This window comes from Somniosus microcephalus, chromosome 9 (assembly GCF_052327205.1).
Source record: "Somniosus microcephalus isolate GS21.2 chromosome 9, FLI_Smic_1.0, whole genome shotgun sequence".
In the NCBI taxonomy this organism is placed as follows: domain Eukaryota; kingdom Metazoa; phylum Chordata; class Chondrichthyes; order Squaliformes; family Somniosidae; genus Somniosus; species Somniosus microcephalus.
The window spans coordinates 213,415,011-213,442,150 of record NC_140995.1 but is presented as its reverse complement, the minus strand read 5'-3'; the positions used below and the strand labels follow the sequence as shown (position 1 = coordinate 213,442,150).

At 44.9% G+C, this 27,140-nt stretch overlaps 1 protein-coding gene across 1 annotated transcript in view; it reads left to right on the top strand.

Annotated features, from left to right (window-relative positions):
- Window positions 1-27,140, top strand: part of mertka (c-mer proto-oncogene tyrosine kinase a) — a 168,639-nt gene that overhangs the window by 139,790 nt on the left and 1,709 nt on the right. The window contains exons 12-18 of the mRNA XM_085997870.1: window positions 2,775-2,870; window positions 4,209-4,289; window positions 5,691-5,783; window positions 13,708-13,829; window positions 15,002-15,111; window positions 15,936-16,095; window positions 25,353-25,489. Of these exons, the coding sequence (XP_085853996.1) occupies window positions 2,775-2,870; window positions 4,209-4,289; window positions 5,691-5,783; window positions 13,708-13,829; window positions 15,002-15,111; window positions 15,936-16,095; window positions 25,353-25,489 (799 nt within the window). The remainder of the gene's footprint in view (window positions 1-2,774; window positions 2,871-4,208; window positions 4,290-5,690; window positions 5,784-13,707; window positions 13,830-15,001; window positions 15,112-15,935; window positions 16,096-25,352; window positions 25,490-27,140) is intronic.

Below are 27,140 nucleotides of genomic sequence, written 5' to 3'. Positions count from 1 at the left end.
CATCCCTGGAACCATTCTTGTAAATCTTTTCTGCACCCTCTCTTAAGGCCTTCACATCCTTCCTAAAGTGCGGTGCCCAGAATTGGACACAATACTCTAGTTGAGGCTGAGCCAGTGTTTTATAAAGGTCCATCATAACTTCCTTGCTTTTGCACTCTATGCCTCTATTTATGGAGCCCAGGATCCCGTATGCTTTTTTAGCCGCTTTCTCAACCTGCCCTGCCACCTTTAAAGATTTGTGCACATTTACCCCCAGGTCTTTCTTCATGCACCCACTTTAGAATTGTACCCTTTACTTTATATTGCCTGACGTAATAAACCTCACTACGCACTTGGTTCAAGTATAAAGCAAGGCTTTAATCAACTTGTTTCAAAACATGGAGGTCTAGTTATCTTTCACTAGTTCCTGTTTACACAATGTCCTGGGAAAGCTGGGCCCACGCCCGAGTATTTATACTCCTTGGATGGCGCCACCAGCTGGCCGTCCAGTGTTGTTTCATGAGTCTTTCTTCATGGATCATAAGATTCATAACATTACCTCTCCTTGTTCTTCCTACCAAAATATATCACTTTGCACTTTCTGCATTAAATTTCATCTGCCATGTGTGCGCCCATTCCACCAGCCTGTCTCTGTCCTCTTGAAGTCTATCACTATTCTCCTCACTGTTGACTATACTTCCAAGTTTTGTGTCATCTGCAAATTTTAAAATTGTGCCCTGTACACCAAAGTCCAAGTCATTAATATATATCAAGAAAAGCAGTGGTCCTACTACCGACCCTGGGGAACACCAGTGTTTACCATCCTCCAGTCCGATAAACAACACTTCACCACTACTCTCTGTTTTCTGTCACTTTTGTATCCATGCTGCCACTGTCCCTTTTATTCCATGGGCTTCAACTTTTGGAAGTCCATGTTCACCACATCAACTGCATTGCTCTCATCGACCCTCTGTTACTTTGTCAAAAAACTTAATCAAGTTAGTTAAACACTATTGCTGGCTTTCCTTAATTAATCCACACTTGCCCAAGTGACTTAATTTTGTCCCGGATTATCGTTTCTAAAAGCTTTGCCACAACTGAGGTTAAACTGACTGGCCTGTAGTTGATGGGTTTAACCTTGCATCCTTTTTTGAACAAGGGTGTAACGTTTGCAATTCTCCAGTCCTCTGGCACTACCCCCGTATCCAAGGAGGATTGGAAGATTATGGCCAGTACCTCTGCAATTTTCACCCTTACCTCCCTCAGCATCCTAGGATGCATCCCATCTGGTCCTGGTGACTTATCTACTTTAAGTACAGCCAACCTTTTGAGTGCCTCTTTATCAATTTTTATCCCACCCAGTATCTTAACTACCTCCTCTTTCACTGACTTCTGACAGCATCTTCTTCCTTGGTGAAGACAGATGCAAAATACTCATTTAATACCTCAACCATGCCCTCTGCCTCCATGCACAGGTCTCCTTTTTTGGCCCTTAATTGGCCTCACCCCTCCTCTTACTACCTGTTTATTATTTATATGCCTATAGAAGACTTTTGGATTCCCTTTTATGTTAACTGCCAGTCTATTCTCATACTCTCCCTCTTTGTCTCTCTTATTTCCTATTTCACTTACCTTCTGAACTTTCTATTTTCAGCCTGATTCTCACTTGTATTCTCAACCTGACATCTGTCATACACCCCCTTTTTCTGCTTCATCTTACTCTCTATTTCTTTCGTCATCCAGGGAGCCGTGGCTTTGGTTGCCCTACATTTCTATCTTGTGGGAATGTGCCTTGACTGTACCCGAACCATCTCCTCCTTAATGGCAGCCCATTGTTCGATTACAGTTTTGTCTGCCAATCTTTGATTCCAATTTACCTGGGCCAGATCCGTTCTCAACCCACTGAATTTGGCCCTCCTCCAATTAAGTATTTTTACTCTAGACTGCCCCTTGTCCTTTTCCATAGCTAATCTAAACCTTATACTATGATCACTGTTCCCTAAATGTTCCCCTACTGACACTTCCTCCACTTGACCTACTCATTCCCCAGAACCAGATCCAGCAATGCCTCCTTCCATGTTGAGTCGGAAATGTACTGATCAAGAAAGTTCTCCTGAACACACTTCAGAAATTCTTCCCCATCTCTGCCCTTTACGCTATTGCTATCCCAGTCTATATTAGGATAATTGAAGTCTCCCATTATCACTACTCTATAGTTCTTGCACCTCTCTAATTTCCCTGCAAACTTGCTCCTCTATATCCTTCCCACTAGTTGGTGGCCTATAGAATACACCTGGTCGTGTAATGCCACCTCTGTTGTTTCTCAACTCTAACCAAATAGATTCTGTACTTGACCCCTCCAGGACATCCTCTCCGGCATTGTAATATTCTCCTTCTTCAATACTGCCACCCTACCTCCTTTCTTTCTTTCCCTATCGTTCCTGAATACCTTATATCCAGGAATATTTAGTACTCAATCCTGCCCTTTTTTGAGCCAGGTCTCCGTTATTGCCACGACACCATATTCCCATGTGGCTATTTGCAGCTGCAGCTCACCAACCTTATTTATCACACACACACGCACTGTAAACCTATCTTAGGCCTTCTTGTATTCTCTTAGTCTGACCCCACCTAATACCATACTATTTCTTACTCTAGTGCTGTCAGCCTCTCCCAATCCTTTGTGCACCTTGTATCCCCTTTCTAATGCTACATCCTGGTGCCCACCCTCCTGCCAAATTAGTTTAAACTAATTCGCTGAACTGAGTTTAATTCTGCAGTATTTCTTCTGGCAGTGGATAATTTGGGAATCCGTGAGGAGTTGAAAGAGAAGCTGCAGGACGTAATGACTGACCGGAATCTATTGACACTGGGCAAAGTTCTGGGAGAAGGTAAGGACATGAACTGAAGCTTGAACCGCCGCCCCCCCCCCCCCCCCCCCCAATAAATGGTATGTGAACCTGAGAGCAGAGCAGCAGTTCATATTAACATGTGGGTTCTTTCCCTCCCCCCGCCACCCCCAGAGTTGCAGCCATTTCCCTGTGCATTTGACTTCTGTCTTGTTATCACCATTCTTCAGTTTTGTACCAGAAATAAACCATATAGTCAGCTTCGCAACACAGAAGACTGTGTATTAACTTGTTCTGTGAGACTGTTGTGATGTTACATCAACTACTGTTGCCATTCTTGTACTCCTGCGATATTAATGTTAGGTTGTTACACCGTAACACTTCAGGTAATTAAACTGACAGTACCAAACTGGGAGAAATAGGTTTTGAACAACTTGTTAAAAGATTAGCTGAAGTGGAAAAATCAGTATTGGCTTCCTATTCCCTTTTGATTAAAAACTAAGTCAATCTATTTTTTTTTAATCTGTAGGAAACCCATCCTGGATATTATAATTGATTGAGGATGAAAAATTAGGAAAATGATACATAGCATGATTGCACAAGGCTGAAAGCTGCAAGATTAAAGGTCATTGATGAAGTGTATCTAATTTCCAACAGCGATAATGAATAATAGTTGGAAATATGGTACTAGGGAGGGCTTGATTACTTCATCTGTTCTGCAAGTGTGCAGAAAAATCTCAATTTTAAAGCCATTTAGTGTAGGCTAAGACATGTACAAACTGTACCACTGGAATTCGGAATTGGAACGGGTGAGTCTGCCAAAAAGCAGAACCCAGTGAGCTCTTCAGTGGCAAGGGATGTTGGGGCAGAGTCAAAGGAGCATTACTCTTCCACTAGGGATGCTTGACAGTGAGCCTAGCTAACAAGTTTTTTTGTAACAAGTGTTGTATCCACAAAATTGGCATTCTTAACCTTGATTAGGGCAAAATTCACCAATGAATTGGTGTAGCGGGAGGGATTATATTGCCGAATGTCATTCTATTGAGAGTCCTTGCAGCTGTCAGAGAGCGGGGACTTCTATTCCATCAGTCCGAGCCAATTGCAAACCCAGGTCGCAGAGGTAATAGGACAGTTGTAACCCATGTCAGCCTGCTAGTCAGTCTGTGAACTTGTACAGGTGGACACACACACACACACACACACAGCTGATAATATAAGCTTCAATAAACAGGACAGAAAAAGCCTATTTCGTACATTGTGGGGTTTATTTTACTCCGTTCGCTAATGTTAGCAAACAAACGTCAATGAGAGCTGTTTTATGTTCTGTATGTGGAAACCAACAGCTAACTAACTGATCTTTTATATTCCATTTTTCTACAGGGGAATTTGGCTCCGTAGTGGAGGGGCACATTAAACAGGCTGATGGCACCAGTCAGAAAGTAGCTGTTAAAACCATGAAATGTAAGGATACCTCTGATGCAGTAAATAATAGAAAATGAAGAAAGAACTTGCGCATATATATATATAATAATAATGCCTGTAACCTAGATCAAGGCCGGCATTTTTCCATGTAAAAAAAAAAATGGGTGGGTTTGGAGCGTGGGGGCAATTAAATTGTTAAAAATGGGATTCCCGACCTGATCCCGGCTCCGACCTGCTCACTTCTGGTTTTGCCGGGTGGGGTGGGGTGGGGAGAGACGGGGCGACCAACCCGCTCCCAAGGGGCGTTACCTCAATTTAAATATTGTAATGAGGCTGGAAGCCTCTATTTTTGCCATCATTTTGAATTTAACGGCCTGTGGACGGGTTTCATACAGTTAGTGAAACCCGGCAGTTAAAGTGACGCGGGGAATGCTGCATCTAGGAGGTAAGTGGCTTTATACCCACCTCCTGGATCCAGGGTCCCAACTTAACCAAACCCCCCCTGTCCCCAACGAGGCCTCTGATCACCTTCCCAGGCCTCTTTCCACCCCCGCGCCCAACGATGAGGAGGAGGCCGGCCACGATTCCCCGGTGAATGGCCTGATCCTGCGGGGCCCCCGCCGCTCCTCCGCCACCCCACCCCCTGCAATCCCCAATTATTTTTTTCCCTGATCCTCGATCACCTGCTGATCCTGCACACCCGCTGCCATCGATCCTCTCTTTTCCCACCCCCACCCCCCCCTCACATTCGCAATCAGAGGAATTTTCCAGAGCAGTCTTGGTGCTGTGAACAGAGTTGAAGATGGGTGGAAACCGGACTGATAGGATTTGAACAGAGGTTTGGAGAGAGATGGGAAGCCGTGAAATGTTAAAGAACCTTAGGTGCAGGCAGCTGCATGGTTGATGTCAATCTTAGAGCTGATGAAAGCCATGCTTTATCTTGCTTCTCAATGTTATAAAGCACTTTTAAGTACAATAAAGTACAACAGTCTCTGTTGCTATGCAGGTGAACACAGCAGCTATTTTGTGCACAGTGAGGTCCTACAAAATATAATGTGATGAATGACCAGCTTGTCTGTCTTTGCACTGTCATTGTGGGTGGAATGTTGGCTCAGACACTGGGAGCACTCCCTCCTCTTCAGTGTCGGGATAATTCAACAGACAGGCAGAGCCTCAGTTTAACATCTCCTCTAACAATGCAGTATTCCCTTGGTACTGAACTGAAGTATAGCCCATATTATGATCGTGAATGCACAGCCTTGTAACTCAGAGCTGAGAATACCATTGACTGAGCCCAGATGAGTCTTTAGACTTTTTTTTATTGTTCTACACACTGAACCCAACCCAAGTATTTTATTGTTCTGACAGTAGCATTGTAACTCTTCTGAAAGACAAATGATACTTGATTTTGGAAATAAAATCATCCCTTTTTTGTTCTAGTGGATAACTTCTCACAAAGGGAGATTGAAGAGTTCCTGAGCGAAGCAGCTTGCATGAAGGATTTTGATCATCCAAATGTCATTAAACTATTAGGTATATAGTATATATTTCTTTAATGCTTATCCGTGTTGTGTAATCTACACATAATGTACATGGTTATAAATCCAGAGCAAACTTATCACATTTCGTAAGGCGTGCGTAGGTTTGGGATGGACACTGGGGTATGGTTCCCAGGCACTGGTTTCTCACTGGCTCCTTGCCCAAGTGGGCACTGGCAGTGGCCATGTGTGAGCCTTATTGCTGAGTATCAGCAGACTATTCAACTGTGAGAGCATCACAACTGAGCCCAACTGTTGGCTCCAACTTTAACATGTAAATTGCAAATAAGTATTATTATAAACAGCCAGCCTAATCATAGGAAAAGGCCCCTCGGCCCATCAACCATGTTCTGTCTCTTTTCTCATCAGTGGCAGCTCTATCTTATGATCCCAATTCCCTCGTTTTTCACCACACCCCTTAATACCCTTATTTACCAAGTAAGAATCTACCTCCCTTATAAAACACCTCAATTGACTTTATATCTATAGCCTTCTGGGACAGTGTGTTCCATATTCTCACAACTCTTTGTGCGAATACATTTTTCCTATATTCGCTCTTAACCATCTTAGGTTGCATTCTAAGATCGTGTTCTCTTCTTCTGCATTCCCCTACTAAAAGGGAAGAGTTGTTCCTCATCTGCCAGTTTCCTTCATTATTTTAAACACCACAGTCAGATCACCTCCTCATCTATAGGGAATTGTAACCCTGGTTTACCCAGTCTCTCATCATAGCTCAGTCAGTTAATCCCAGCAATGATCCTGGTGAATCATGGCTTGACTATTTCCACAGCCAATGTATCCTTCAGAGTCCATCAAGTTAAGATAATCTGTTGCACGCACACACAGAATAGATTATCAGATTGATTTTTTTTTTAAATTATTAAATCTGTTAAAGAAACAGGAATGCAATTCAGTTAACTAACACATTTGACCAGCACTTTCAGGTTTTGTTTTCTTATTTATTAGGGGGTGTTTCACAAGAATGTAACTTTATTTCTTCCACCTACCAATTTTTTCTTCTGCTTTCTTGAAAGCACAGGCTCTTTCTGGAGTGTAGTTGCACAGGTGTCAGCAGCCTTAGTACTTCAACCAAGTGGGTTTTCTTCACGTGCCTAGCTAGACAGAGCGTGTCGGCAGGCTGTTCAACCAACATAGTCCAGCCTGATGGTGTTCTCGCCTCACATTCACTCACTCACTCACTCACTCCTCTCCCCCTCTCCTCTCAGCAGGAGTCAGTGGATGCCAATCAGGTGTAGGAACTTGGCTGATTTACCCGCCCCCGGCCATGGTTAGCACCCCCACTGTGATCAGCGAACTCACCACAGGTTGGGGATTGAAGCTGGCAGCTCTGGTCTGTATGGCTTATTATAACATTGAGTGGCGCCTTTGCACACTGGGCCATCAGGGGAGCCACAGGTAGATTATTTTTAAAGAATATGGCAAATAATAAAGTGGTCTGTGTGTACTTCTAGAAAAATACTGTAAGTTCCCGATGTTTTAGGGAAAAAATTTACAAAAACATTGGGATAAAGAAGAATCACTAATGTAATTGAAAGCATGATTAATAACTACAACACTGCTGTGGATAATGTTATAAAATGCCAAATATAGGTATGGTGTCGTAAAAAGGGCGGGGGCTTAACATGGATTTATGGGAGGAAGGTGTTGCCCAATAAACTTGCTGGAGCTCTTTGAGAAAGTAACACGCCTTGTTGACAACAGAATGTAAACGCATGTGATGTATTTAGACTTCAGCAAGGAATTTGATACCATCCCACCCAAGTAACTAGTTCATAAGGTAGCAAGGAATGGAATAAGAACATAAGACATAGGCGCAGGAGTAGACCATACGGTCCCTCGAGCCTCCTCCGCCATTCAATAAGATCATGGCTGATCTTCGACCTCAACTCCACTTTCCCGCCTTATCCCCCGTGTCCAAAAATGTATCGATCTCAGTCTTGAATATTCTTTACCTGAGGCCTGTGGATGCTCAGTCATTGAGTATTCCAAAGATTCACAACCCTCTGAGTGAGGAAATTCCTCCTCATAAGAACACAAGAATTAGAAGCAGGAGTAGTCCATACAGCCCCTCAAGCGTGCTCCGCCATTCAATAAGATCAAGGAATGGTGTGGGAGAAATGGGTTTCGATTCATGGGGCACTGGCCCCAGTACACTGGGGAAAGAGGGAGCTGTTCTGTTGGGACGGGCGTCACTTGAACCATGCTGGGACCCGTGTCCTGACGAATCGAATAACTAGGGCTGTAGATAGGGCTTTAAACTAAATAGTGGGGGGAGGGGGGCAAGGGTCCAGGTGAGGGGAAACTTAGAAAGTTAAAGAGAAAGGACAAGACAATAGTGCAGGGTAATGATAACCAGAGTGTGACAGGAAGGGACAGAGCATACAAGCATAAGTGCACCAGCAAATAGGGTCCGAGTAGGGAAAAATAGTAAAAAGACAAAATTAAAGGCTTTTTATCTGAATGCTCGCAGCATTCGTAACAAGATAGATGAATTGATACAATTAGAAATAAATGGGTATGATCTGAGAGCCATTACAGATACGTGGTTGCAAGGTGACCAAGGCTGGGAACTGAATATTATGGGGTATTTGATATTTCGGACGGATAGGCAGAAAGGAAAAGGAGGTGGAGCAGTTCTGTTAATAAAGGATGAGATCAGTACAGTAGTGAGAAATTCTTAGCTCGGAAGATCAAGATGTAGAATATGTTTGGGTGGAGATAAATAATAAAGGAAAGTCACTGGTGGGAGTAGTCTATAAGCCCCCTAACAGTAGCTACACTGTAGGACAGATTATAAATAAAGAAATAATGGGGGCTTGTAAGAAAGGTACTGCAACAATCGTGGGTGATTTTAATCTTCATATAGATTGGACAAATCAAATTAGCAAAGGTAGCCTTGAGGACGAGTTCATAGTGCATTCAGGACAGTTTCTTAGAACAATACGTTGTGGAACCAACCAGGGAACAGGCTATTTTAGAAATAACAACAGAAAATGCTGGAAAAACTCAGTGGGCCAGGCAACATCCGTGGAGAGAAATTAGAGTCGACGTTTCGGGTCGAAACTCTTCTTCAAAACTGGAAAGGAAATGAAATAGATCGAAAGGAGGGCTGGGGAGGGAACAAAAGAAGTGAATAGCCATTAAGAGGTATTCAAAATGAGACGAGATGGTGATGGGACTAGTAAAGAGACAAATGTCAGCTCAGATTAGGTGTGAAATGTACTGGCAGAATGAGACAGCTGCCATGTAAAAAACTGAGGATTCCCCTCTACTGTGGTTGACACGGTCCTCGACCGTGTCCGTTCTATCTCCCGCACTTCTGCCCTCACCCCTGCCCCTCCCTCCCGGAACCACGATAGGGTTCCCCTTGTCCTCACCTTTCACCCCACCAGCCTCCACATTCAACGGATCATCCTCCGCCATTTCCGCTACCTCCAAAGTGATCCCACCACCAAACGCATCTTCCCCTCCCCTCCCCTTTCAGCATTCCGCAGGGACCGCTCCCTCCGAGACACCCCAGTCCACTCCTCTATCACCCCCAACAGCCCTTCCCCTTTGCCTGGCACCTTCCCGTGCAAGCGCAGGAGATGTAACACCTATACCTCCCCCCGCCCCCCCACTTCCCACTGTCCAGGGCCCCAAACACCCCTTCCAGGTGAAACAGTGATTTACTTGTACTTCTTGCAATTTAGTATATGGTATTCGCTGCTCACGATGCAGTCTCCTCTACATTGGGGAGACCAAACGCAGATTGGGTGACCGCTTTGCGGAACACCTCCGTTCAGTCCGTAAGGGTGACCCCGAGCTTCCGGTCGCCTGTTATTTTAATTCACCGCTCCATTCCCACTCAGACCTCACCGTCCTTGGCCTCTTGCATTGTTCCACAGAAGCTCAACGTAAAGTCGAGGAACAGCACCTCATCTTCCGATTAGGCACTTTGCAGCCTTCTGGACTCAATATCGAGTTCAACAATTTCAGATCATAACCTCGGCCCCTATTACATTTTTACTTTTTTTTTCCCCACCCCTTTTTTTGGGGTTTTCCCTCCCGCGCCCCCCCCCCCATTCTTTTTTTTTTTACATGGCAGCTGTCTCTCATTCTGCCAGTACATTTCACACCTAATCTGAGCCGTCTTTTGTCTCTTTACTAGTCCTATCACCATCTCGTCTCGTTTTGAATACCTCTTAATGTCTATTCACTTCTTTGTTCCCTCCCCAGCCCTCCTTTCAATCTATTTCATTTCATTTCCAGTTCTGAAGAAGGGTTTCGACCCAAAACGCCGACTCTAATTTCTCTCCATGGATGTTGCCTGGCCTGCTGAGTTTTTTCCAGCATTTTCTGTTGTTGTTTCGGATTTCCAGCATCTGCAGTATTTTGCTATCAGGCTATTTTAGATCTGGTAATGTGTAATGAGACAGGATTAATTAATGATCTCATAGTAAAGGATCCTCTAGGGAAGAGTGATCATAACATGGTAAAATTTCACATTCAGTTTGAGGGTAAGAAACTTGAGTCTGAAACTAGTGTCTTAAACTTAAATAAAGGCAATTACAAGGGTATGAAGACAGAGTTGGCTAAAGTGGACTGGGAAAATAGATTATAAGGTAAGAAGGTAGATAAGAAGTGGCAGACTTTTACAGAGATATTTCATAACTCTCAACAAAGATATATTCCAGTGAGAAAGAAAGACTACGAGAAGGATGAACCATCCGTGGCTAACTAAGGAAGTTAAGGAGGGTATCAAATTGAAAGAAAAGCCATACAATGTTGCAAAGATTAGTGGTAGGCCAGAAGATTGGGAAATTTTTAGAAACTTGCTAAGGATGACTAAAAAAAAGAGGGAGAAAATAGATTATGCGAGTAAACTATTAAAACAGACAGTAAGAGCTTCTACAAGTATATAAAAAGGAAGAGAGTAGCTAAAGTAAACGTTGGTCCCTTAGAGGATGAGACTGGGGAATTAATAATGGGAAACAAGGAAATGACAGAGACTTTGAACAAATATTTTGTATCTGTCTTCATGGTAGAAGACACTAAAAGCATCCCAATAATAGTGGAAAATCAAGGGGAAAAAGGGAGGGAGGAACTTGAAACAATCACTATAACTAGAGAAAAAGTACTAGGCAAACTAATGGGACTAAAGGCTGACAAGTCCCCTGGATCTGATGGCCTGCATCCTAGGGTCTTAAAAGAAGTGGCTGCAGAGATAATGGACGTATTGGTTGTAATCTTCCAAAATTCCTTAAATTCTGGAAAGGTCCCAGCGGATTGGGAAACCGCAAATGTAACGCCCCTATTCAAGAAAGGAGGGAGACAGAAAGCAGGAAACTATAGGCCAGTTAGCCAAAAATCTGTCATTGGGGAAAATGCTGGAATCCATTATTAAGGATGTAGTAGAAGGACATTTAGAAAATCATAAGCAGAGTTAGCATGGTTTTATGAAAGGGAAATTGTGTTTGACAAATGTATTAGAGTTCATTGAGGATGTAACGAGCAGGGTGGATAAAGGGGGACCAGTATATGTAGTGTATTCGGATTTCCAAAAGGCATTTGATAAGGTGTCACATAAGGTTACTGCACAAGGTAAGAGCTCATGGTGTTGGGGGTAATATATTTGCATGGATAGAGGATTGGCTAACTAACAGAAAACAGAGAGTCGGGATAAATGGGTCATTTTCAAGTTGGCAAACTGTAACTAGTAGGGTGCCACAGGGATCAGTGCTGGGGCCTCAACTATTTACAATCTATATTCATGACTTGGATGATGGGACCGAGTGTACTGTAGCCAAATTTGCTGATGATACAAAGATAGGTGAGAAAGCAAGTTGTGAGGAGGACACAAAGAGTCTGCAAGGGGATATAGATAGGTTAAGTGAGTGGGCAAAAAATTGGCAGATGGAGTATAATGTGGGAAAATGTGAGGTTATCCACTTTGGTAGGAAGAATAGAAAAGCGAAATATTATTTAAATGGAGAGAGACTACAGAATGCTGCGGTACAGAAGGATCTGGGTGTCCTCGTACATCAAACACAAAAAGTTAGCAAGCAGGTACAGCAAGTAATTAGGAAGGCAAATGCAATGTTGGCCTTTATTGCAAGGGGAATGGAGTATAAAAGTAGGGAAGTCTTGCTACAACTGTACTGAGCGTTGGTGAGACCACACCTTTTGAGTACAGTTTTGATCTCCTTATTTAAGGAGGGATATACTTGCATTGGAGGCAGTTCAGAGAAGGTTCACTAGGTTGATTCCTGAGATGAAGTGGGTGTCTTATGAGGGAAGGTTGAGCAGGTTTGGCCTATACTCATTGGAGTTTAGAAGAATGAGAGGTGATCTTATTGAAACATATGAGATTCTGAGGGGGCTTGACAGGGTAGATGCTGAGAGGATGTTTCCCCTCGTAGGGGAATCTAGAACTAGGGGTCATAGTTTCAGAATAAGGGGTCACCCATTTAAGATGGAGATGAGGAGGAATTTCTTTCTGAGGGTCGTGAATCTTTGAAATTCTCTGCCCCAAAAAGCTGTGGAAGCTGAGTCATTGAATATATTCAAGGCTGAGGTAGACCGATCTTTGAACTACAGGGGAGTCGAGGGTTATGGGGAATAGGCAGAAAAATGGAGTTGGGACCAAGATCAGATCAGCCATGATATTGAATGGTGGGGCAGGCTCGAGGGGCCGAATGGCCTACTCCTGCTCCTATTTCTTATGGCTGATCTTCTACCTCAACTCCACCTTCCCGCACTATCCCCACATCCCTTGATTTCCCTTAGTGCACAAACACCTATTAATCTCAGCTTTGAATATACTCAATGACTGAGCATCCACAGCCTTCTGGGGTAGAGAATTCCAAAGATTCACAACCCTCTGAGTGAAGAAATTTCTCCTCATCTCAGTCCTTAATGACCTTCCCCTTATTCGGAGACTAGGACCCCTAGTTCTAGACTCTCCAGCCAGGGGAAACATTCTCCCAGCAACTACCCTGTCAAGCCCCTTAAGAATTTTATATGTTTCAATGAGATCATCCCTCATTCTTCCAAACTCTAGAGAATATAGGCCTAGACTACTCAATCTCTCCTCATAGGACAATCCCCCTCATCCCAGGAATCAATCTAGTGAACCTTTGTTACACCTCCTCGAAGACAAGTATATCCTTCCTTGGGTAAGGAGACCAAAACTGGACACACTACTCCCAGGTGTGGGCTCACCAAGGCCCTATATAATTGTAGTAAGACTTCTTTACTCTTGTACTCCAATCCCTTTGTAATAAAGGCATTTGCCCTCCTAATTGCTTGCTGTACCTGCATATTCACTTTCAGTAATTCGTGTATAAGGAGGGGGTAGACTTCTAAGGTGGATTGTAAAATGGCTAATCAACATCACTACAACATTAATGAAACAGATTATCTGGCCATTATTGCACTGCTGTTTGTGGAAACTTGCTGTGCATAAATTGGCTGTTGCGTTTCCTACATTACAACAGTGACTACACTTCAAAAAGAATTCATTGGCTGTGAAGCACTTTGGGACATTGAGGTTGTGAAAGGTGCTATATAAATGCAAATTAGTTCTTTATTGCCCTAGATCGGATGGAAGTACTTGATGGTTGAAATATTTCTGCTGTCTTACACAGTTGGCCCCTCCTTAAAATTTGCTGTAATTTTGGTAAACAGTTGAATTATGTTACCCTTTTAATCGTAGACTGTGTCAATAACCTGCAAATGGAGTATCTGCAAAGCTTTTGCAGAATTATGTGGAGGAGAGAAGAATGCTGGGTTACAGAATCATTGAAGTTTAGTGAACAGGGGTTGAGGCATATATAAAATAATTGGGCTAAGGTGGGAGGAAGTGTGTGTGCAATAAATGAGGAACTATGAGTAGATTTGACTGTGCTTTTATTTAGGTGTGTGCTTAGAGCTGAGCTCCAGGGAACAGATTGCAAAGCCTATGGTCATCCTTCCCTTCATGAAATATGGTGACTTGCACAGCTTTCTACTGCACTCGAGGCTCGAAGAAAATGCTGAAGTAAGTAAGGAAGTACATAGAAAAATCATCATCATCTTCTTAGGCAGTCCCTCGGAACCGAGGATGACTAATAAGTTGTTGTCTGCTACCCTGTTTACATGCAGCTCCTATGTGAATTAGACCACAGTTATTAGCTGGATCCTGAATAGGTCCCATTATGCCACTTGGAAGGCAACGAGAAAGACAATAAACATCATTTGTGTTTTTTCAGAAAGTTGTCTGTATGCTGATTGTTTAAGCTGCTGTCTGGTTTATATATTAAATAGGTTGTGTGACGGGCATGATGAGGAGGATGGCTTGTACATGGCCAGTGGGAAGTGCAGGGTTGATTGGCCTTTTCTTATTCAATGCGTTCTTATGTTCCACATGCCAACTAATTATCCTCGCTCATTAATGCTGTAGCATTCCGGAGGAGGCAAGGACAAAATGGCATCCAAGAGGTTTTTTGGGTTACACAAGTTGACCAGGTCATGGAAACTACGGATTTTTAAAAAATTAATTAAATTTGGATGAAGCAATTCTTAAATTGTCAGTCCCGAGGGCTGAATGGTCCTGAGCTGCTCCTCTATCTGCCAACATCCAGTCATAGATCAGCATGGTTGGTTGGAGGATGCCCTTTCAGCTAAAGAGTGATCCATAACATTGGGGGAGGAGAAGCTTCCCCGCTGATTCAGTTGGTAAAGCTGGCTTCTAATTGAGCCGTGGAGACCAGAAGGCTCCACCTTTTAATCACTGTCTGTGTTGAGCTGGCTTGTTTCAGCTGGGGTAACATTCGGCGCGCTACAATTTGGTTCAGCACCCTCTAGTTATGAAAGGGAAAATCGGACAGGATTTTCCCTTCCCAGTCACTATCCAGTGATTTTTCACCCCTATCCCTGGCTGAAAACACGTGTCTGTGTGTGAACTTTGGGTGAGGAAAGGATTGGGCCTGGCCCTGATGCCCCTACAGTCAAAATACTGTTAGTAATCGCTGTGTATGATCACACATGAAAAAACGACCACGTGGGTGAGAGGGTAGTTGGGGGCAACTGTACCCAAGCGTGAGTTAGCACCTTAAGGACAGGCTGGGTGAAATGGGAGGAGGAGAAAGAAAAGGAGGTGTAGGGTGGGAGCTAATAGTTTAACTGTTCCATCATTCTAATAAACCATTTGCGGTAACACTTGTTTTCCAGTATTTTCCACTGCAGACTTTGCTGAAGTTCATGCTCAACATCACCAGTGGGATGGAATATCTCAGTAACAGGAATTTCCTACACCGGGATCTGGCAGCCAGAAACTGCATGTGAGTGATGTTTATAGTGAGAAATATATATTTATATATATATCTGTTGTAGGAATCCCATCATGTTTACCACTGTCGAACTGCTATTATGTTTACAAAATCTAGGCTCACTGAACAGTTTGTATTTCTGTCTCTTTCATTCATTCAATGATTTTTCTTTAAACCTCCAAGTTCTATGCTTAAAAGGAGGGGAGGGGAGGGGGGAAGCGCAGAAATCAAAGTAACTGCTGCTGTTTCTTAAATGATTCCAGTTTTTTGCCTTGAATCCTTCACTAGCTCCTGAATCTGACACATGACTATCCTGCTTATTAAAGCATATTGCCTTTATTCCCGTAACCTCGTTCAGTTGCTGTTAAATTCCTGATAATCACATCACTGTTGTACCATGGGGCTGAGCCTTAACTGAACTTGTTTATATAAGCATTAGTACACATCCACCAGTGTTGCTATAAAGGTGTTTTCAAGCAGTGCATTACATAAAGAAACTCTCTCCGCTGTACAACACTTAACCCAGTAAACCTGGTAACTGACTGAGGGAGACTTCAGTATTATTTACTCAAGGTTTATTCCTTTTTCCTCCTCTGTTTCCTTGCTCCCATTTTCTTATCTCCGTCCGTCCAGGAATGTGGCAGTCAGACTATTTCCCGTGTTACTTCTTTATGGCTGTTTGTTAGGAATTCTTTGCGGGTGGCTCTGGCTGGCTTGTCCCCAACCACTTCTCTCAAGTTTTATATCCAGCACAAGTGAGTTGACTAGCCATTTGTTATTGGTCCCGTGCATTTCATAATACAAAAATGTAAACGATTTATGTCATGGTTCAACAGGTTACGTACCGATATGACAGTCTGTGTGGCAGACTTCGGCTTATCCAAGAAGATCTACAGCGGGGACTATTACAGGCAGGGTCAGATTGCTAAGATGCCAGTAAAATGGATTGCTCTCGAGAGTCTTGCTGATCGAGTTTTCACGGTTAAAAGCGATGTGGTATGTTTAAATATACTCCTGTATCATTACCTCTGGTGTCCCCCCAAGGATCTTTTCCTTGGCCCCCTCCTATTTCTCATCTGCATCCTGCCCCTTGGCGACATCATCCGAAAACACAGCATCAGTTTCCACATGTACGCTGACAACCCCCAGCTCTACCTCACCATCACTTCTCTCGACCCCTCCACGGTCTCTCAATTATGAGACTGTTTGTCTGACATCTAGTTCTGGATGAGCAGAAATTTTCTCCAATTAAATATTGGGAAAACCGAAGCCATTGTTTTCTGTCCCCGCCACAAACTCCGTTCGCTAGCCACCGACTCTATCCCTCTCCCTAACATCTGTCTGAGGCTGAACCAGACTGTTCGCAACCTTGGTGTCACATTTGACCCTGAAATGAGCTTCCAACCACATATCCGAGGCATAACTATGACTGCCTACTTCCACCTCTGTAACATCGCCCGTCTCCACCCTTGCCTCAGCTCATCCGCTGCTGAAACCCTCATCCATGCCTTTGTTACCTCTAGACTTGACTATTCCAATGCATTCCTGGCTGGCCTAACACATTCTACCCTACGTAAACTTGAGGTTATCCAAAACTTGGCTGCCTGTGTTCTAATTCACACCAAGTCCTGTTCACCCATCACCCCTGTGCTCGCTGACCTATATTGGCTTCCGGTTAAGCCTCTATTTTAAAATTTTTGTCCTTGTTTTCAAATCCCTCCATGGCCTCGCTCCACCCTAGCTCTGTAATCTCCTCCAGCCACACAACCCCCCCCGAGATATCTGTGCTCCTCTAATCTGCCCTCCTCTAATCTGCCCTCTTGAGGATCCTTGATTATAATCACTCAAACCATTAGTGGCCGTGCCTTCTGTTGTCTAGGCCCTAAGCTCGGGAATTCCCTGCCTAAACCTCTCCGCCTCGCTACCTCTCTTTCCTCCTTTTAAGATGCTCCTTAAAACCTACCTCTTTGACCAAGCTTTTAGTCATCTGCCCCAATTTCTCCTTATGTGGCTCGGTGTCAAATTTTTTGCCTTTATAATACTCCTGTGAAGCACCTTGGGACGTTTTACTACTTTAAAGGCACTATATAAATACAAGTTATTGTATATATTTATATATACTTTAGATATGGTCCTAACCAAAGTCACGAATGGCATTCTCTGTGACACTGGTACATTTTCCCTCGTCAACCTGTGCAGCTTTTGACATGGTTGACAACATTATCCTCAACGCCTTGCCTTTGTTGCCCAGCTGCATTGGACTGCCTTCACTCGGTTCCACTCTTACCTAACCAATCATAGCCACAGCATCTCTAGCATCCTCTCACCCCTGTACTATCACCTCTTTTGTTCCCAAGTGCTATATCCTTGGCCCTCTACTCTTCCTCCTCTACATGCTGCCCCACAGACATGGGGTTACCTTTCACATGCACACCCGCCCACTACCCCTCTCAATCCCTACACTACCTCAGTGATGTCCGGCTGCTGGTCTGACATCCAGCCCTGGATGAGCTGTAACTTCCTCCAGCTAAGCATTGTGAAGACTGAAGCACCCTCCGCAAACTCCATATCCTTCCCATCGATCCCATTCCCCTCTCCCGGCCACTGTCTCGGACTGAACCAGACTGTTTGCAACCTCAGCGTCCTATTCAACCCAGAGCTAAGCTTCTGACTCCATATCTTCTACATCGCAACTTCCACCTCTATAACATCACCTGCCTCTACCCTTGCCTCAGCCCCTCTGCAGCTAACAGCTTTATTCATGCCTTTACCACCTCCAGACATGACTGTACTTAAAGTAGATAAGTCACCAGGACCAGATGGGATGCACCCTTGGATGCTGAGGGAAGTAAAGGTGGAAATTGCGGAGGTACTGGCCATAATCTTCCAATCTTCCTTGGATACGGGGGTGGTGCCAGAGGACTGGAGAATTACAAATATTACACCCTTGTTCAGAAAAGGGTGTAAGGATAAACCCAGCAACTACAGGCCAGTCAGTTTAGCCTCAGTAGTGGGGAAGCTTTTAGAAACGATAATGCAGGACAAAATTAACAGTCACTTGGACAAGTGTGAATCAATTAAGGAAAGCCAGCACAGATTTGTGAAAGGCAAATAGTGTTCAACTAACTTGATTGAGTTTTTTGATGAGGGCAACGTGGTTGATGTGCTCAACATGGACTTCTAAAAGGCGTTTGATAAAGTGCCACATAATAGGCTTGGCAGCAAAGTTAAAGCCCATGGAATAAAAGGGACAGTGGCAGCATGGATACGAAATTGGCTAATTGACAGGAAACAGAGATTAGTGGTGAACGGTTGCTTTTTGGACTGGAGGAAGGTCTACAGTGGTGTTCCCCAGGGGTCAGTACTAGGACCACTGCTTTTCTTGATATATATTAATGACTTGGACTTGGGTATACAGGGCACAATTTCAAAATTTGCAAATGACACAAAACTTGGAAGTATAGTGAACAGTGAGGAGGATAGTGGTAGACTTCAGGAGGACATAGAAAGGCTGGTGGAATGGGCAGACACGTGGCAGCTGAAATTTAATGCAGAAAAGTGTGAAGTGATGCATTTTGGTAGGAAGAATGAGGAGTTGCAATATAAACTCGAGTACAATTCTGAAGGGGGTGCATGAACAGAGAGACCTGGGGGTATATGTGCACAAATCATTGAAGGTGGCAGGGCAGGCTGAGGAAGCAGTTAAAAAAGCATACGGGATCCTGGGCTTCATAAATAGAGGCATAGAGTCCAAAAGCAAGGAAGTTATGATGAACCTTTATAAAACACTAGTTCGGGCACAACTGGAGTATTGTGTCCAATTCTGGGCACCGCACTTTAAGAAGGATGTGAAGGCCTTAGAGAGGGTGCAGAAAAAGTTTACAAGAATGGTTCCAGGGATGAGGGACTTCAGTTTTGTGGACAGACTGGAGAAGCTGGGGTTGTTCTCCTTCGAGCAGAGGAGGTTGAGAGGAGATTTGATAGAGGTGTTCAAAATCATGAGGGGTCTAGACAGAGTAGATAGAGAGAAACTGTTCCCATTGGTGGAAGGGTCGAGAATCAGAGGACACAGATTTAAGGTGATTGGCAGAAGAACCAAAGGCGACATGAGAAAAAAAAATTTATGCAGCGAGTGGTTAGGATCTGGAATGCACTGCCTGAAAGGGTGGTGGAGGCAGATTCAATCGTGGCTTTCAAAAGGGAGTTGAATAAGTACCTGAAGGAAAAAAATTTGCAGGGCTACGGGGAAAGGGCGGGGGAGTGGGACTAGCTGAAGTGCTCTTGCAGAGAGCTGGCACGGGCTAAATGGCCTCCTTCTGTGCTGTAACCATTCTATGATTCCTCCAATGTTCTCCAGGTCAACGTCTCATCCTGCACTCTCTGTAAACTTTGGCTCATCCAAATTCTGCTGCCCGTATTCTGTATCACATCGATTCCTGCTCACCCCTCGCACTCATCCTCACCGACCTACATTGGCTCCTGCTGCCCCAAAGCATCCAATTAAAAATTCCGATCCTTCATGTTCTTGTCCCCTCCCTATCTCTGTAACCTCTTTGAACTCTCTTTCTCCCCAACCCCCCCCCCCCCCCCCCCGGTTTCTCTGACTCCGGCGACTAATGCATCGCCCCCCTCCCATCGTCCCACTATTAGCAGCATGTCCTCAACCACTTTGGTCCCACACTTTGGAATTCCCTCCTGAACTCCTCTCCCTCTGCTCCATGAAGGCACTCCTTAAAACCCACCTCTGTCCAAGGTTTTGGTCACTCCCCTAATCTCTCCTTCTTTGACTCGCTGTCTTTTTTTTCCATTTCTCCCTCATGCCTCTGGGAAGTGCCTTGTGACTTTTTTCTACATTAAAGACAGTATATAAATTCAAGATGTTGATGTTGAGTAAAGAAAGGAAATTAAGTAGGCAAATGAGCACACGCTGTTCTTGTGCACCCCCTGCAAACAGGGTCACTGTGGCCTTGCGTTTGGTTGGGTGGGGGAGTGAGGGGTGGTGTGGGAAACTTAGAAAAACTGAAGCAATCTTTATTATGCACAGGTTTTGGTGACCTTGACGGTATTTTCATTGAAGGATCAGATTACATCTTAAACTGCAAGAGACGTATTCTGACCGAGATTAGATTCCTGCCTTGAAGTCACTTTGTGGTCATTTTAAAACCTGTTCCCCTGCTGTTTTTAATTTAATTTAAATTAAGGGTTTTACGTATTTTTCTTTGAACTTTTGGAGGAGATTTTCCATCATACCCTATCACGCAAACAGCAAAACAAGCGATGCAAGTCACTAGATCACATCTGTCTCTACAATCCTCCTCATCACAGTATCTAACTGTTTCTAAGTGACTCTGAAATGACCATTCTACATGTTGTGTGAAGGAGAACTTAATGAGAAGCCCTAAATTTGTCTTTCATCAGTTTAAGCCTGTGCCTTTCTGTCCGACTGTCATGATTTAATTTGAAGTGGTGCTCCGGCTTCCATCAGCCATTGCCAGACATTTGCTACAGTTTCAGACTCCACTGCAGTCTCGATCCCTGTCATCACCTTTACCAGCCTTTGTTCATTGTAAATCACAGCAGCTCATATTTCTGGTTGGAACCCACTCTCTCAAAACACAGTGCAATAGGGCTGGACTGTTTCCAATGTAGACTGAAATGTTATAAAGGAGGTGAGAATGAGGCATATTTGAAAAGTGTAACTGGAGTGCCTGGGAGGGGAGAGGGTTATTATAAGGCTGCATATAATGACACCACTATTCCCGGCCAGAATGGAGATGATTGGGTAATTTACCGGTCAATCACGCCTCGAGACCACACTGCTGTGAGTGTGACTGGAATTGATGTTCTGCACATAATTTGTGTTGTGTAACTATCCTCCACTCACTGCATTTTGGTGGAAAAAGCGCCGTGTTTTTATCTGCAGTTGCTGCAGTTTCGGTCATAAGTTCTGTCTGCCGCAGTTGGTAGAAAGGCTTTTTTTTAAATAGACTTTGTTTGCTTTGCTGTTTATTGTAAAATACACTTGGTTTGCTGCGAATCCTGCCATAAGTCCCGCTCCTCCTCCAACTCATTGGCTGACAAAGTGGTGTCAATAGACGCTCCGTTATTATAATGCTATTTAAATTAGCCAAACGCAAGGGAGGCTAATAGCATTCCCCTATCATCATGCATTATTTCTGAATTCTGCAGATTTCCAAAAAATTATCATGTGAAGACTATAGTGACGGCAACAATGCTAAAACACAGGGCAAGCCTGTAGGTAACGAACAGTAAGAATAAAAATGGCACTAGGTTTTAACATGAGAAGTAAGAAACTTGTTGAGCGCACACATACAATTTTTGTCAACTTTACCTTTAATATTTCCACCTCCGTAACATCGCCCGTCTCCACCCTTGCCTCAGCTCATCCGCTGCTGAAACCCTCATCCATGCCTTTGTTACCTCTAGACTTGCCTATTCCAACACACTCCTGGCTGGCCTCCCACATTCTACCCTACGTAAATTTGAGATCATCCAAAACTCGGCTGCCTGTGTCCTAACTCGCACCAAGTCCCGTTCACCCATCACCCCTGTGCTCGCTGATCTACATTGGCTCCCGGCTAAGCAACGCCTCAATTTCAAAATTCTCATCCTTGTTTTCAAATCCCTCCATGGCCTCACCCCTCCCTATCTCTGTAATCCCCTTCAGCCCCACAACCCCCGCCGCGAGATATCTGTCCTCCTCTAATTCTGCCCTCTTCAGATTACCTGATTATAATCGCTCAACCATTGGTGGCCGTGCCTTCTGTTGCCCTAAGCTCCGGAATTCCTTGCCTAAACCTCTCTACCACTCTTCCCTCCTTTTAAGATGATCCTTAAAACCTACCTCTTTGACCAAGCTTTTGGTCACCTGCCCTAATTTCTTATGTGGCTCGGTGTCGAATTTTTTTTGTTGTCTTATAATACTCCTGTGCAGCGCCTTGGGACATTTTATTATGTTAAAGACACTATATAAATACAAGTTGTTGTTGTTAATTATATAAATAAGAGTAAATTTCCTGTTACCATGTAGTGATGCATAGCACCATTGTATGATCCTGAAGGTTGAAGAGACATATCTACTGAAAGCTTGACCCATGTGTTGGAACAGAGAAAACCTGCCTATATTTCTACTATAGAAACATAGGAAATAGGAGCAGTAGTAGGCCATTCGGCCCCTCGAGCCTGCTCTGCCATTTAATGAGATCATGGCTGATCATCCAAATTCAGTACCCTGTCCCTGCTTTCTCCCCATATCCCTTGATCCCTTTAGCCTTAAGAAATATATCTAACTCCTTCTTGAATATATTTAATGAATTGGCCTCAACTGCCTTCTGTGGTAGAGAATTCCACAGGTTCATCACTCTCTGGGTGAAGAAATTCCTCCTCATCTCTGTCCTAAATGGCTTACCCCTTATCCTTAGACTGTGACCCCTGGTTCTGGACTCCCCCCACCATCGGGAACATCCTGCATCTAGTCTGTCTAGTCCTGTTAGAATTTTATAAGTTTCAATGAGATCCCCTCTCATTCCCTTAAACTCCAGCGAGTATAAGCCCAATCGACTCAATCTCTCCTCATACGTCATTCTTGCCATCCCAGGTATCAGTCTGGTGAATCTTCGCTGCACTCCCTCCATGGCAAGAACATCCTTCCTCAGATAAGGCGACCAAAACTGCACACAATACTCAAGGTGTGGTCTCACCAAGGCCCTGTACAACTGCAGCAAGACACCCTTGCTCCTGTACTCGAATCCTCTCGCTACGAAGGCCAACATACCATTTGCCTTCTTAACCGCCTGCTGCACCTGCATGCTTACCTTCAGCGACTGGTGCACAAGGACACCCAGGTCTCGTTGCACTTTCCCTTCTCCTAATCTATTGCCGTTCAGATAATAATCTGCCTTCCTGTTTTTGCCACCAAAGTGGATAACCTCGCATTTATCCACATTATACTGCATCTGCCCAATCACCCAACCTGTCCAAATCATACTGGAGTTTCTCGGCATCCTCCTCACAGCACACACGCCCACCCAACTTGGTGTCGTCTGCAAACTTGGAGATATTACATCTAGTTCCCTTGTCTAGATCATTAATATATATTGTGAATAGTTGGGGTCCTAGCACCGATCCCTGCGGTAACCCACTAGTCACTGCCTGCCACTCAGAAAAAGACCCGTTTATTCCAACTCTTTGTATCCTGTCTGCCAACCAGTTCTCTATCCAAGTCAGTACCTTACCCCCAATCCCATGGCCTAGAAATTCGGTTGGTAGCGCCAGCGATTAGCGCCTAAAGAGCCCGAGAATTGGGGCGTTACCCAATTTTCGGGCGGGCGCAGTGAATATAGCGCCACCTCCCATATTGAGTATCCTTTTAGCGCCGGCGCTAACTCTTTTTGCTCGCCCGCGGGCGCAGGCAGATCATGACGTCATTTCAGTGTGCAACGCCTTTTTGGCGCCCCTGACCGGATATTCGGTGGCGCCCGCAACCTTTTCGCCTGGCGCTATTAGTGACAGTTGGATGGAGCGTTCCCAGGCCCTTCTCGGACTCGGGGGGCGCTATTTAAAGGGGACAGCACTAGTATAAAAGCTGCAGCCATTTGGGCTGGCCATTCTGATCGTTGCTGGAGAGAGTTGCTGACCTTCTGTTGGACAGTAATTTTCTCATTGAGCCTTCGGAGGCACTGGCACTGGCAGCTTGAGGGCCCGGCTCCCGAGCTGGTGATGCAGCATCTGAAAGCAGGGAGGTGGAAGAGTGGCTTTAGCAAAAGGACAGCTTGGCAGCAAGGGATGCCAGATTGCAGCAAGGCTATGACATGGGTCCACAGTGAGAAAGCATGCTGGCGGGGGGAACAAGTGGAAGGAGACAGTTGTTGAAGGTGTGAACCTTACCATCGCTGTGGACAATGGGGTCGGCAGCTGCAGTGGTTACAGGACCACTCAAACGTCCTCCAAGAATCTGGTGGACTCTCTCCTCGAGATCCGTGAGAGTGACCACTTGTGGAGGTCCTCCACCGGTGCGAAGCTGGTCTTTGCCAATCCTCGCCAGCTTCGACTGCAGGGGAAAGGAGGGGAAGTTATGTTACATGATGCCCTGAGTGATCATCTCATGCCCCCCATGGTGCAAGAGCCCTTACATGACGCCTTGAGTCAAATGTGCAAGTGTGTGCCCAGAAAGGGCCATGGGTGCTTGCTGGCAGATGGCCAATGGGGCACAGCCCACCCTGTAGCCATAAAGTCAGGTGCAAATGAAGGGATGCAGAAGTTTGCAGAAACAACACTCACCCTCACCGAGTGAGGTCGTTGAATTTCTTTCTGCATTGGACAGGGCTCCTGGTCACCATGCTGCTGGAGTTGACCCTCTGGCATACATCCCTCCAAGCTCGTCGGTAGTCCTTATGATTCGGACTCGTGCCATTGTCTGGGTAGAGAACATCTCGCCGGCGCTCCACTGCGGCCACCAATTGCTCCAGAGCCTCATTGGTGAAGCGCTCTGCTCTCTGTCTCACCTTCTCCATCTGGTCCAAGTTTTTAGCGCCAGAGAAGGGCCTGCGCCGATTCTGAGGCCTGCAAGGCGCAGAGTGTGGATGCTGAAGCTGACTGACCCACCCCTTTAAGAGCTGGCCGGCGCCTGGAAGTCTCGTGGTCATCAGTAATTGAGAGCCGCTGCGCCCGTCCGCTCCGATATTGGGTTGCGCCGGAAGTTTAGTGCCTTAGGAGACCCGTGTAACGCCTGAAGTCGCGCCTCAATCCCCTTTAGGGGCGATGCAACCCAATATCGCCCCAGGCGGCGATAAGTTTCGTCAGGCTATAAACTTGCGCGGCGCCAGTTCTAACGCCTCAAGCGGGGCTATACCCAATTTCTAGGCCCATGTGCTTTAACTTTACACACTAATCTCTTATGCGGGACCTTATCGAAAGCCTTCTGAAAGTCCAAATACACCACATCCACTGGTTCTCCCTTATCTATTTTACCAGTTGCATCCTCAAAAAATTCCAGTAGATTAGTCAAGCACGATTTACCTTTTGTAAATCCATGTTGACTTTGTCCGATTCTGTCACTGTTTTCCAAGTGCTCTGCTATTACAGCTTTTATAATGGACTCTAGCATTTTTCCCACTATTAGTGCCTTGCCAAGAATTATTTCGTTTTTCTGTATTGCTAGAATTATTCATTTTACAAATGTAGTGCACTTCTGTTAAAGCACTGTTTTAATGAACTATTTTGTATGTTTTTAGTGGGCATTTGGAGTTACAATGTGGGAGATAGTTACCCGAGGGATGACACCTTACCCAGGAGTACAGAATCACGAAATTTATGACTATCTGCAAGCAAATCACAGGTTGAAACAGCCTTCAGATTGCCTGGATGAGCTGTGAGTATCTCACACAGCTGTGTCCTGAATTTGTTTGTTTTTTTAAAAGCAATCTAACCTCTAATAAACGTGTGAGTTATGTCAGAATTTTGGATCACTAAAAGACTTTGAAGAGCTTGTGACACATTGGGAGAAAAATTCAGTTGGTTTGCGCCTCCTGTTAGTGCCTTAAGAGGGTGCTAATGGGGCGCAAAGCAACTAGCGCCCGGGCGCGGCGATGTTTGCGCTGCTCGCGAAATTAACTAGACATTTTGCTGCGGCGCTAAACACTACCGCCATGATCTCCTGCACCGGCAGATCGTGACATCAGTCGAGTGCGCAACGCCCCAGTAGCGTCCCGGACCGGATATTGAGTGGGGCCCCCTGCCTTACCGCCTGCTGCTAGCAACGACAGGTTGAGGGGAGCACTTTGCAGTCAGAAAGGGACTGGAGGAGCGCTATTTAAAGGCGACCGCTTCCTGCTTTTTTTTGTTGGTGACATTTTTGCACCACGCATTCTGAGAGAGAGAGAGAGAGACTTCTGGAGAGATTCAACGCTGTGTGAAGGAGTTTTGGGTACTGAGCAGCACTTTGCAGGTTCATTTTGATTTGCCCTTGTATCGATTTAGAAGAGAGTGTGGGGGCTGCACTCTGAGCTCTTTCCCTGGGTCTCTCCATTGTTCTTTCCAGCAGATTTGATGTACAGGTCTCTCCAGGCCGAGATTCAAGGCTGCAATGAGCAGGATGTGGGTGGAGAGCAAAATCAACCCTCCCCTTTAAGATAAAAACAGAAAATGCTGGAGAAACTCAGCAGGTCAAGCAGCATCTGTGAAGAGAGAAACAGAGTTAACGTTTCAGGTCGATGACCTTTCGTCAGAACTCCCCTTTAAGAACTGGCTGGCGCCATTGTGTCTGTGTTCCATTGCTGACTGACATCACATGAGCTTCGCCAGCGCTCTGAGGTAGCGCCTCGCTCCTCGGCCTTTGCGCCTTAAGACAGGTGTGAAGCGCCTGATTTAGCGTTCCAATCACCTCCAGGGGCGATAAAAGCCAAGTTTGCCGTCGGAGGCGATAATTAGCGCCAGGTGCTAAACTATGCGCACGGCCGATAATGGTGCCCCAAACGGGGCGATACTGAATTTTTCCCCCATTGAGTTATTCTACTCCTGTTGCCTTCATTATAAAGCGCAGTGCAGCCGAAGAGATGGGTTTGAATTTAACTTAATTGAAAGAGACGATGGGGTATATTCACTAATCTGGCAATGCCAATAAAAGGCCACACTCAATGGGAACATGGGTCAGGGATAAGCCTATAACTCTGCAGTGCCGATTCTCTAATCGGCGGATCCTTCCAACATACCTACCCACTACTTGTATGGGTCTGGTGAATTCCAATTACCCATCTTTTTCTATTCTAATGACATCCAACAATGTTGCAGCAATCAATGAAAAATCTCTTAACATTACAGCAATTGGCCACCAATTGCTGTAGTGCATGGTTGCGCAGACAGCCAATGCGATGAGGGACTGGCTGATTTGTTTTGGTGGTGTTGGTTGAGAGATGAACGTTGACCGGAACAGCAGTAGAACTTCCACTTTTTTTTACAATAAAAAGCACCACAGGATTTTTCAGATCCAACTGAACATCTCTTCTGAAAGACAGCACCTCTGA